General features: G+C 39.2%; 1 protein-coding gene across 4 annotated transcripts in view; it reads left to right on the plus strand.

The window, feature by feature from the left end:
• Positions 1-12,202, plus strand: part of RYR2 (ryanodine receptor 2) — a 768,107-nt gene that overhangs the window by 487,853 nt on the left and 268,052 nt on the right. For all 4 annotated transcript variants that reach the window (XM_058696266.1, XM_058696262.1, XM_058696264.1 and 1 more), the window contains 2 exons: positions 1,960-2,168; positions 4,538-4,712. In XM_058696266.1, coding sequence (XP_058552249.1) covers positions 1,960-2,168; positions 4,538-4,712 — 384 coding nt within the window. The remainder of the gene's footprint in view (positions 1-1,959; positions 2,169-4,537; positions 4,713-12,202) is intronic.

The raw sequence follows: 12,202 nt of genomic DNA on the forward strand, positions 1-12,202 counted from the left end.
CCCCCAACTTGAATGCATTAGAAGCAAACATTTTCCTCTTCAGAGGATTTTGTACGTGCAGTGTCCTCCATATGTTATTCTAAATGTCTGACTTTTAAACTCTATTAATGCATTTATTCTTCAGTATGATGTTTGAATGTAGTGCATGACGTGTGTGTGCACGTGTGTGTGTGCACATGTGAGGTACGTACGTGAGCACTCATGTAAGGTGGCATTTCGAATTTGAGGCTCTTGCTGCTGGAGACACGACCCTTGCTTGGAGCCAACAAAGTCGTTAGGTATATGCGTATGGGTGTGTTTGTGGGGAAAAGATGAAACAACAAAGCATTGCTCATTCAGAAACTTAAAAAGCTTTTGAAAGCTTTGTCAATAGATACAGTTCACCTCTATGTCCTGCAATCGATGGAAATATCTTAGTCCATTGTCTCTTTATGCCAGTCTCATCTTCAGTAGACGGTCTAGCTGTGTGTTTACTGGTGCCCTTTAAAGCTTATGTGGATCATGTTTATGGTTGTTGTTTGTTCCTATCAAATCCGTGGCTAAGCTGGTATTAAACTTCTGTTATTTACGATGTCTTTCCCGACTCTTAAGAGGACAACAGATGAGCACCTGGGTGGCTCAGTCCATTAAGTGTCTGACTTTGGCTCAGGTCATGGTCTCAGGGTTCATGGGTTTGAGCCCTGTGTCAAGCTCTGTGATGACAGATCAGAGCCTGGAGCCTGCTTCAGATTCTGTGTCTCCCTTTCTCTCTCTCTACCCCTCCCTTGCTCTCTCTTTCTCCAAAATAAGTAAATACATAAACATTAAAAAAAAAAAAAAAAAGGAACAGATGAGAACAAATACTTAAGCAGTACCTACTGACTCTGCCAGCTACTGGAGGCAGGGTGGAAAGAACACAGGCTGCAGCATTAGGCGGCTCCGGAATTCTGCCATTTGTCACTTGTGTGACTTTGGTCAACGTCACTTAAATGTCGTCTTCCATCTAACCCAGGTCTTAGCTGAGCTGATGGTTTATCCTTTGACTTATCAGTTCAGTGGACCCTTGTCTCCATGCCCCATTGATTTCCTAGGGACTTATGTTTTCATGGCTGTCCTGTACTCCTGGCATTTTCAATCTATGTGTATCTTATTTTTACACACACACACACACATATAGATATAGATATAGATATAGATATAGATATAGATATAGATATAGATATAGATATAGACATAGACATAGACATAGACATAGACATATATATATATACATATATATATATATGAAGTATATATATGTATATATTTGCACCACTGATCCTGATGTTGGACTTGACCCTTTTTTTTCCCCCTCAAAACTTAAACACAGCATTTGTATGTGTAGCACATTATGATGCAAATGTGAGATACTGGAAGAGTTTTGTCCTTAACCATCTTGTCTGGGAAATCTGTCAGTGGTTACCCTTCTGTGCCATTTATCTCTTTACCTTGTGGCTTTCTCTCTGTCTTCGTCACCTCCTGGCAGCTTCTTCCTTCTCTCACATACACAAGCGTCTACTCATTTCTTGTGCACAGCAGTTCAGATCTCTTTTATTGGCTTCTTTCCGGCCATGTCGTCAAGTTCATCTCAGATTCTGTTGGCAAACCACCAAGAGGCTGGTAGGTGTTTTTCCTGCAGAAAGATAATTCCCTGCTGAACAGGGGCTGAGGGAGGAAGCATCACCCACCTTGCAGTGTAACTGAGGTTTGATAACCCATCTCTCCCTTGGAAGCCCCTTGTCTTTTCCCCTTCTCGAAGCTGGTTCCTTGTGACAGTGGCTGATCATATGTATAAAAACACTTCATACAATGTGAACCAGAGTAAGAGAGATGGTATTATTACCAACTTCACGGTAAGTTTGGTTACTGATGTTGTGTGGTGTCCTGTCTCCTCTTGCAATGTCCTATCCAGTGGTCACCGGAATCTCTTTCCATTCACAGCTGCCCGAGCCGAAGTGTGTAGCGGCACCGGGGAGAGGTTCCGAATCTTCCGCGCTGAGAAAACCTATGCCGTCAAGGCAGGAAGGTGGTATTTTGAATTTGAGGCTGTCACTGCTGGAGACATGAGAGTTGGATGGAGCAGGCCAGGTTGTCAACCTGACCAAGAGCTGGGCTCAGACGAACGTGCCTTTGCTTTTGATGGCTTCAAGGTGAGCAGACGTTGCTGAGCACCAGACACCGGAATTTGTAGGCTCTGGGTATTGTAGGCTGCTGTGTCCCAGGCATCTACATACTGTGTGTGTGTGTGTGTGTGTGTGTGTGTGTGTGTGTGTGTGTGTGTGTGTGTGTGTGTGTGAGAGAGAGAGAGAGAGAGAGAGAGAGAGAGAGAGAGAGAGATTTTTCCACTGCCATTCTTTGGGTAGGGCAGTAAAATCAGGACTTTCTGGAGCACCCACTCAGCAGAAATAGTTCCAAGAAAATTTTGTCCTTGTAATCTCAAAACATTTCCCCCACAGGGAAATTCAAGAAGTAAAACATTGCTACCCAAAAAATGAATCATCCTTATCTATCAGAAGTGTTAAAATGCATATGCTAATTAAAAATACATGTACTTTGGAGCGCCTGGGTGGCTCAGTGGGATAAGCTTCTGACTCTAGATTTCAGCTCAGGTCATCATCTCACAGTTCATGAGCTCCAGCCCCGTATCAGGCTCCGTGCTGATGGCTGGAGCCTGCTTGGGATTCTCTCTCTCCCTGTCTCTGCCCCTGCTTGCACTCGCTCTCCCTCTCTCCCCAAAATAAATAAACATAAAAAAAAACTATTAAAATGCATACACTTTGACGTAGCAATTCCATAGAAGAAATTTATCAATGATAGGTAAACACATTTAATAGCCACAAGAATGCTGGAGACTGTTGTTTATAATGACAAAAAGTTTTCATTTTCAGCATTATTAGTAATATTTCTTAAGGTGGATGGAAGCTGGTCAGGTGCTTATTTTATTATTTACTTACACATTATATAAATGTTTAAAGATTATTTTATGTACATAAATTATTTAAAAATAAAAAAAATAATATGTATATGAACCTAGCCACAATAGAATGATAGTCATTTTTTGATTGAAAAATTATAGAAATTTTAGTCTTTTCTATTCTGTGATTTTCTTCCATGAATTTACATTCCTTTCATATGAAGGGGAAAAGTTATTTTAAAAATTTTTTTTTTTCAACGTTTTTTTATTTTTATTTTTGGGACAGAGAGAGACAGAGCATGAACGGGGGAGGGGCAGAGAGAGAGGGAGACACAGAATCGGAAACAGGCTCCAGGCTCCGAGCCATCAGCCCAGAGCCTGACGCGGGGCTCGAACTCACGGACAGGACCGCGAGATCGTGACCTGGCTGAAGTCGGATGCTTAACCGACTGCGCCACCCAGGCGCCCCAGGGGAAAAGTTATTTTTAATTAAAAGGAAAGTTAGAGTAAATAAGCAATCATGAGGAGACTTGACATTTGAGTACTGAGGTAGGCATGAGTGGGACAGCATTTCTAGGCTAGAAATTAATAATGTGTCTTCCAGGGGACAACAGACCCACTTTGTTGTGAAACACCACATTTCCTGAACCTGTTTTTTATTTCAGATAGAATATCTAAACACTTATTGAAAGCTAACACTTTCTGAAATAAAATTTTTAAAAGTAGAGTGTATTATACTTGAAAATAATCATATCATTACTTTACATTGGTGACTATACCCCCTGACATATCAGTTTGCAATGAAGGCGACGATTGAGGGGAAAATGAGAAGATTTATCTGACAAAATAATTGATGTAACTAATTTTGATCCCATAAATCAGTGGAATGTACTTACAGATTCACAAGTCACATTTATCAAAAATGTGTTTGAATTGTATTTATAATGTGAAATTTTACCTCTGTATACAAAACATTGTTGGCACATTTAATTTTTGGTGTATTATTTCAGTAAACATCCTAAGAATATTTTTAGGTTTGATTTGGAGCTTTTTAAGTTTTAGTATATCTTGAAATGCTTCAAGATGTCTGTTTTGTTAAAGTATCCATGCCATTGGTTCCAAGGAATGGAATTTTATTTTGAAGTAGACGAAAACTAGAATGTCATTTTCAGTGATAAATTCTCAGCCTTATTCTCTACTCATAATTCTTTGCATTTTGGAGGAATGGAGAAAAACAACCCAAATCCTGAGAAGCATTCATTTTAGTGAGAAAAAATAACCTCTAAGGACACAGAGGTTTGTTTGTTTGTTTTAAATAGAAAGTGTGTCGGGTTTGATTTTTAAAGTCATTGTTCCTCAAAGTAATGACATAGCATTTGGGTTGTTCTTCAAGATTCCATAGCATACAGTGTTAATCAAAGGGACGTAGAATTCCCAGGCACCTCCACATCGCTTAGGGTGTGTGACCCGCTGGTGCGTGGGGTGGCACTGAGCCCTTCCTCCTGCTGTGTTACTAGAAGGAGCTGCTGTGAGTCCTACCAGTAGTGGTGGGTGGGTGCTGTTCTCCCGGCTTTGTCTGTGACAAGAGACTCTTCTGTCCCTTAGGCCCAGCGGTGGCACCAGGGCAACGAACACTATGGGCGCTCTTGGCAAGCGGGCGATGTTGTGGGATGCATGGTGGACATGACGGAGCACACCATGATGTTCACACTGAATGGCGAAATCCTTCTGGATGACTCGGGCTCGGAACTGGCGTTCAAGGACTTCGATGTTGGTGACGGTAAGTGGCCTTCGGGTTCGCAGCACAGCAAAGGCGATTGTTCTAACGTTTCATAAGCAGCCATCTTCGACGGTGAGTGAGCAGATGAGTTGCAGCTGTAAATTGCCAGGGTGCCATATGGCTTATTTGATCAGACACCCTTGAAATTACTTTAGCAGAAACACTACCTCTCCTGCTTAGCTAGGATTTCAGTAAGGCAGAAATGGCTTTTATGCATGTGAATCAGAAAATAAATGGCAGGCAAAAGGATAGTTTTCCACAAACGTTAAATTTTCATTTAGAACTTCCCCGTTTAATCAGCTGCTTATAGCTTCTTTCTGTTCATTCATTTCACAAAAGTGTAACGAGGACCTGCCACATGTCAGTCCCTCCGCTGGATGCTGAGATGACAAAGATTAATAAAACGCTGTCCTGTTTTTATGTAGATTACAGTATACCGGGGAAGTCAATACTCGAATAATTTCTGTTCAGTGGGGAAGCTCTAAATTGAAGAAACGCAGAATGTTCCATGGAAGCACAGTGCAGGGCTTTGAGGTGACCTGGAGCAAGGTTGTGAAGGAAAAGTGAAAGCCCTTTGGAAATAAATGAAAAATTCATTCTTCAGAGCTGCCCTTCCAGGAAGTTGGCCACTGGCCGCATGGGGTTATTTGAATTCACGTTAATTTAAATGAAATAAAGTTACAATTGAGTTTCCCAGAGGCATTTGCTCCATTTCAAGTACTCAGTGCCCCCCTGTGGCTAACTGGTGCCTCTCCTGAACAGCTCAGACTTAGAGCCTTTACATCATCACAGAAAGTTCTTTTGGATAGTGTTGCTCTAGAGCATGTAAGCAAGACAGTACTTAACAAAATACTCTACAAATATCTCATTTTAAAATGAGCAAACACATTTTTCTTTCAAAATGGCTTTGGGATATAACTTATTATTTGAATATATATATATAGTCATGGATTTTAAGAGATATACCTCAGTCGGTATTTTTAGGATTTATAAACCGGTCCCTGATCCTCAAAAGTTATCCAGTTCATTCCTTGATTTAAACTCTATATTCATTCATTCAACAAGCTTTTAATTAAAAAAATTTTTTTTTAATGTTTATTTATTTTTGAAAGAGAGAGAGAGAGACACAGAGTGTGACAGGGGAAGAGGCAGAGAAAGAGGGAGACACAGAATCCAAAGCAGGCTCCAGGCTCTGAGCTGTCAGCCCAGAGCCTGATGCTGGGCTCAAACTCATGAACCGTGAGATTATGACCTGAGCCGAGGTCAGATGCTTAACCGAATGACCCACCCAGGTGCCCCTTAAATTTTTTTTAATGTTTAGTTATTTTTTGGCGGGGGAGAGGCAGAGAGAGGGAGAGTCAGAGAGAGAGACACACACAGAATCCAAAGCAGGCTTCAGGCTCCAGGCTCTGAGCTGTCAGCACAGAGCCCAATGCGGGGCTCAAACCCATGAACTGTGAGATCGGGACCTGAGCCCAAGTCTGACGCTTAACTGACGGCCTGGGTGGCCTGGGTGGTGTCTGGGTGACACCCCATCATTCAACAAGCTTTTGATCAGGCACGTCCATCATTTCTCAAACACAGATTTGTAAAAGTAATAGGAATCTTATTATTTTATAACTTAATTTCTGTTTTGCACACGTGTATCTCTGGGTGGAGAAACTGGTACTCTACCGACCCATCACCCATCTCCCTTTCTCTGGGATTATGTTTATGACTGCTAATGTATCTGGGGGCCAGGTGGGAGAGGGGCTTTTTCTGTGTTATGTATCTGTACTGGCCAGTACCATGGGTACGGCCTGAGATTTTATTGTTTAATTGGTTGTTATTTAATAATTGTTGCATACTATGCCTCCCTTCATTGGAAGTAAATGCCTGTTTGAGTTCTTTTGTTAAATTTATGCCACATAAATCTATGTGTAATGTTAGAGTTATAAACCATGTGGAATGCTCATCCATACTGTTTAAGCATGTAACAAATGTTCATGCCACAGGACTGTTGCACAGACCAATCACCATCGTGGTGATGAACTGGACTGAGTGAGTCTGGCTGGCACAGTCATGTAAACAGCATTTTTGATTTTACACCTCATAGCATTTCAAAATTTTTTTAAATGACTTGAACCCTATACTGGTACATCTGCTGTAGAGTTAATACAACATTCTGATGGATTATCTGAAAATTTTATGGTGCATATCGTTGGGCTTTTGTTGGAGGTGTTGGGGAGGTGTCTTTTGGTCCCTAAGGCATGTTGCAAGTTTCATGTAGCCATGATCATTAACGATTAACATTAACAATTAGCAAGTGGTCATAATTCTAGACTTTCTTCCATAAAATGGAGTTTTATGCCTATGACTTTAAAATACTTTTTAGAGGGGCGCCTGGGTGGCTCAGTCGGTTGGGCAGCCGACTTCGGCTCAGGTCATGATCTCGCGGTCCGTGAGTTCAAGCCCCGCGTCGGGCTCTGTGCTGACAGCTCAGAGCCTGGAGCCTGTTTCGGATTCTGTATCTCCCTCTCTCTGCCCCTCCCCTGTTCATGCTTTGTCTCTCTCTGTCTCAAAAATAAAATAAACGTTAAAAAAAAATTTTTAAAAAAAAAATAAAAAAAAATAAAAAATAAAAAAAAAATAAAATACTTTTTAGAGTGGAATTTTCCATTTCTCTCTCAATTATCTTTACATAGCTTACTAAATAGGAAATTCGATGGGTATGCTCTGGGTATAACTATAACGGGAGACCCTGAGATGGGCTCCTTAATTGACCCACCACGACTAAGAGATAGCCCTTGAGACAACTAGGGTTCAAAAGAGCAAGTGTGAGAAACCATTTATTTAGTTCAACAGATTTTTTAGCACAGGAATATGTTGTAGCTGCCAAAGCACTACGGAGCCCATCCTTGGATCCTGTCTACTCAGAAGGATAGAGGAGGGGAACTCTAACGTGTGCAGGGCATCCCCAAGCATTCCTCTTCATCGGGCATCATTAGAAGTATATATAATTCTCCCCGTGTGTATGCAGTTAACCCATCAGGAGTCATTTTTATCACAAACCATGTTGTGTATAGTGTGAATGTTGATATTCACGCTTTTACACACAGAGTTGTGGTAGCCAGACACCTGCCCCTTTGCAAGAACCTGAAAGGAGTTTTGACTAATCCAGTCCATCTTTGTAAAGCCAGAGATGATTATCCCATATCAACTTTAGGACTCAAGCTTTTTTTTAAGTAATCATTTTTTATATGGAGTGTATATACTTCCTCTTTATATACTTCCTCAAGAGCCTAGTGGAGGTGATTCTTACCATGTTAGGTAGGGGACAAGAACCAGGCCTAGTAGAAATTTGAAATATATGTATTTATATTATTTATATATTTATAACTTAGATTTATGATATATAACTAATATATATTATATTATACAATATATAATACATTACATGTGTGTATAATTTATATAACACATAATATACTTATAATTTATATTTATGTTATATATTACAAATACACATAATTTATATTATTTGTATATTATTAATACGTATTTTTTCATTTATCTTACCACATAGTTCTTTTGATTGCCTTAATAATCACTATGTATGTGTCTAAGCTCACTGTCTCTGTACCAATAAGGAGGAATTAGGATAATGGTAAAACATGCCAAAAGAAGCATGGCACAGATACAAAGATAGGTTGTAAGAAGAATGTAAACCTAAAACACTTACAAAATCTTTCAGTACTTTAGCAGCCGTGGTACCTTCCTGCCCTAAGCAGTCTGTTGTCATAAATGGTTTTCAAACTTGTGATATGGCAAGAAATGAAATCGGAAATGATGAGGATGAGAATGAGAATAAAGGGAACAACAAATCTATCATTATTTGCCGATAATATGATTATTTGTCAGACAGTAATAGGAATCATTTAGCAAGGTAGCTAGATTTCCATGCTAGATGCACATGTGAAACTGAATTAAAACGAAGATACCATTTACAGTAACATCAGGTATTTTCAGTAACTAATTTTCACTCTAACCTAAGGTGTACAATACCTTTACAGAGAAAAATCACTGAGCTTTATTGAGAAATTAACTGTATTAAGAGATTTATCATATATAGTCAGCTGATCTTTGACAAGGATACCAAGACTACATAATGGGGAAAGGTTAGCATATTCAATAACAAGTACTGGGAAAACTGGATATTCACATGTAAAAAATAAAATTGGATCCTTCATCCAATTCTGGACCATACACAAATGTTCTTGTGGCTATACACAGAATGATATTGGATGGACCATATACAAAAATCAACTCAAAATGGACTGAAGACTTAACTCTAGGACCTGAAACTGTAAAGTTCCAAGAAGAAACATATGGGAATAGCTATTTGGCAGTGGCCTTGGCAATGATTTTTTTGGATATGATACCAAAAGCAGTAAAAAAAAAAAAAAAGGAAAAATGGATAAATGGAGTTATATCAAATTAAAAACCTTTTGCACAAGAAAGGATGCCATCAACACAATGAAAAGGCAACCTATGCAATGCGAAAAACATATTTTCAAGCTGTATATCTGATAAAGGGTAATTTCTTAAATTTATAAGAAGCACCTGCAACTCATTGGCAAAAACAACAACAAATGACCCGTTTCAAAAATGGACAAAGGAACATAATAGATATTTCTCCAAAGAACACATACAAATGGCCCTCAGTTATATGAAAAGGTGCTCAACATCACTAATCACCATGGAAATGCAAATCAAAACCAGAGTGAGATATCACTTCATACCTATGAGCAAAAAAACTAAAGATAGCAAATGTTGGTGAGGGTGTGGAGAAAAGGAAACCCTCATGCACTGTTGGTGAGAAGGTCAACTGGTACAGTCACTATAGAAAACTATATGGAGATTCTTCAAAAAATTAAAAATAGAACTGTGTAATCCAGCAATCTTCCTTCTGGGTATTATCCAAAAGAATTGAAATTAGGATCTCAAAGAGATCTCTGCAATCCCACATTCATTGAAGGATTATTCACAATAGGCAAGGTAAGGAAACAACCTAAGTGTTGACAGATAAATGAAGAAAATGTGAAATGTACATACAATGGAGTATTATTCAGCCTTAAAAAAGATGTAAATTCTGCCATTTGTGACAACATGGATAGCTGGAGGACATTATACTAAGTGAAATAAGCCAGATACAGAAGGACAGATCCTAAGTACTACATGATACCATTTACATGATGAATCCAAAATAGTCAAACTCATAGAAACAGAGAGTGGAATGGTGGCTGCCAGGGGCTAGGGAAAGGGAGAAATAGGGAAGTGTTAGCCAAAGGATAGAGACTTCTAGTTATACAAGATTAGTAAATCCTAGAGAGCTTCTTCCTTTAGTTAACTATAGGCCTGAATTATATGTCTAAAATTTTGCAAAGAAGGTAGATCTTATGTTAAATGTTCTTACCTCACACCACGCACATGCGCGCGCATACACACACACACACACACACACACACACATTGGTGATGATGATGATGATAAAAATAAGAGAGCAGGAGGAAGCTTTTGGAGATAACTGATATGTCTGTGGCATAGATTGTGATGATTTCATGGATGTATACTTATCTCAAAACTCATCAAATTGTGTACATTAAGTATGTATAGCCTTTGATATGTCAATCATACCTTAGTAAAGTAGTTTTTTTTTTTTAAACATTTATTTATTTTTGAGACAGAGAGAGACAGAGCATCAACGGGAGAGGGTCAGAGAGAGAGGGAGACACAGAATCCGAAACAGGCTCCAGGCTCCAGGCTCCAGGCTCCGAGCTGTCAGCACAGAGCCCAACGCGGGTCTCGAACCCACAAACCGCGATATCATGACCTGAGCTGAAGTCAGATGCTTAACCGACTGAGCCACCCAGGCGCCCCAGTAAAGTAGTTTTAAAAAGAGATTTATTACTGAATAAATGAGAGCTGTATTATGTTCATGGAGGAGACAACAGCCTTAAGATATTAATTCTTCCAAAATTGATGTATGGATTCAATCCAAACATCATGCTTCATTCATCAAAGTCTCAACAAGTTTTTCACAGAGCTTGACATGATGTTTCCCAAATGTATATAGAAGAATAAAGGGCTCCAGTATCTAGATCATCATGATAAAGAAGAGCAAGGATAGGGTGTATGTCCTACTATATTTATTTTAAAGGATAAAATAAATGGATTTATTGTGAAGCTATCATCATTGAGACAGAGTAGTATTAGTGCAAGGATAAGCAAGTTAATCAGTAGGGTATAATACAGATGACAGAACACCAGCACATGTATGGAACCTTCTATTTATTTTATTTTATTTCATTTCATTTCATTTCATTTCATTTCATTATTTTATTTTAACATTTATTTTTGAGACAGAGAGAGAGCACGAGCAGGGGAGGGGCAGCCAAAGAGGGAGACACAGAATCTGAAGTAGGTTCCAGACTCTGAGCTGTCAGCACAGAGTCCATCATGGGGCTTGAACTCGCAGATCGCGAGATCATGACCTGAGCCGAAGTTGGATGTTCAACCGACTGAGCCACCCAGGTACCTCTTTGTATGGAGCCTTCTAATGTGATGGGTGGAATGTCGCAACGGTGGGGAAAAGAAGATTGTGAAAAATGGGATCTGGATGGAAAAGATGAGATCAGAGAATTTCCTCACACCATATGTGTGACAGCCAGCCCCAAATGGATTGAGGTCTTAAATGCCAAAAGGAAAACTTTGCACTCCTAGTAGGAAATATAGACAAATCTTCTAGACTGTGGGGATAGGAAACCTTTCCTTTAGAGTAGAACAAACAAATATAAACAAAAACCAGTGACTATAAATGACTCGTAAATCTGTACAAATTTAAGAATTTCATTAAAAGAACAATAAGAAAACCTTAAAGAAAATGGAAAAACAATTTATTAGTGGGGTAGAGAGACTCAAATGCAATGTAAACAACTGAAAAAAAAAGTATTAAGAGAACATGAAGAACTGAAATCTGTTAAAAAAAAAAAAGGATGAAAAGCCATGAGTTGACATCTCATAGAGGAAATTCAGGTGGACAATAAACATTTGAGGAAATGTTTATTATTATTAATGATCAGGGAACTGCAACCCCATAATTAGATGCTATTTTATGTCTGTTTTCTCTTGACAGTACACATTGGTGCCCTTGCTGAAAAAAAAAAAAAGTTTGACAGAATCACTGCACGTTGAGTATTTACATACCCATGACCCAGAAATTCTATTCCAGTTGTCCCAGTGACATTTATACATGTCTACAGCAGGGGAGAGGAACAAGAATGTGCATAGGAACACTGCTCACAGTAGCCAAAGCCAGGGACCCATCAGGTGCGCACCTGTAGGAGAGTGGATGAGTAAACTGGGAAACTGTAGTGATAGATGACAAGAGGAATATTTCAAGGAATGAAGTAAGTCATGAAAGAGAACTATGGCAGGCAAAGACAGTGCCC

This window comes from Neofelis nebulosa, chromosome 13, assembly GCF_028018385.1.
Source record: "Neofelis nebulosa isolate mNeoNeb1 chromosome 13, mNeoNeb1.pri, whole genome shotgun sequence".
In the NCBI taxonomy this organism is placed as follows: domain Eukaryota; kingdom Metazoa; phylum Chordata; class Mammalia; order Carnivora; family Felidae; genus Neofelis; species Neofelis nebulosa.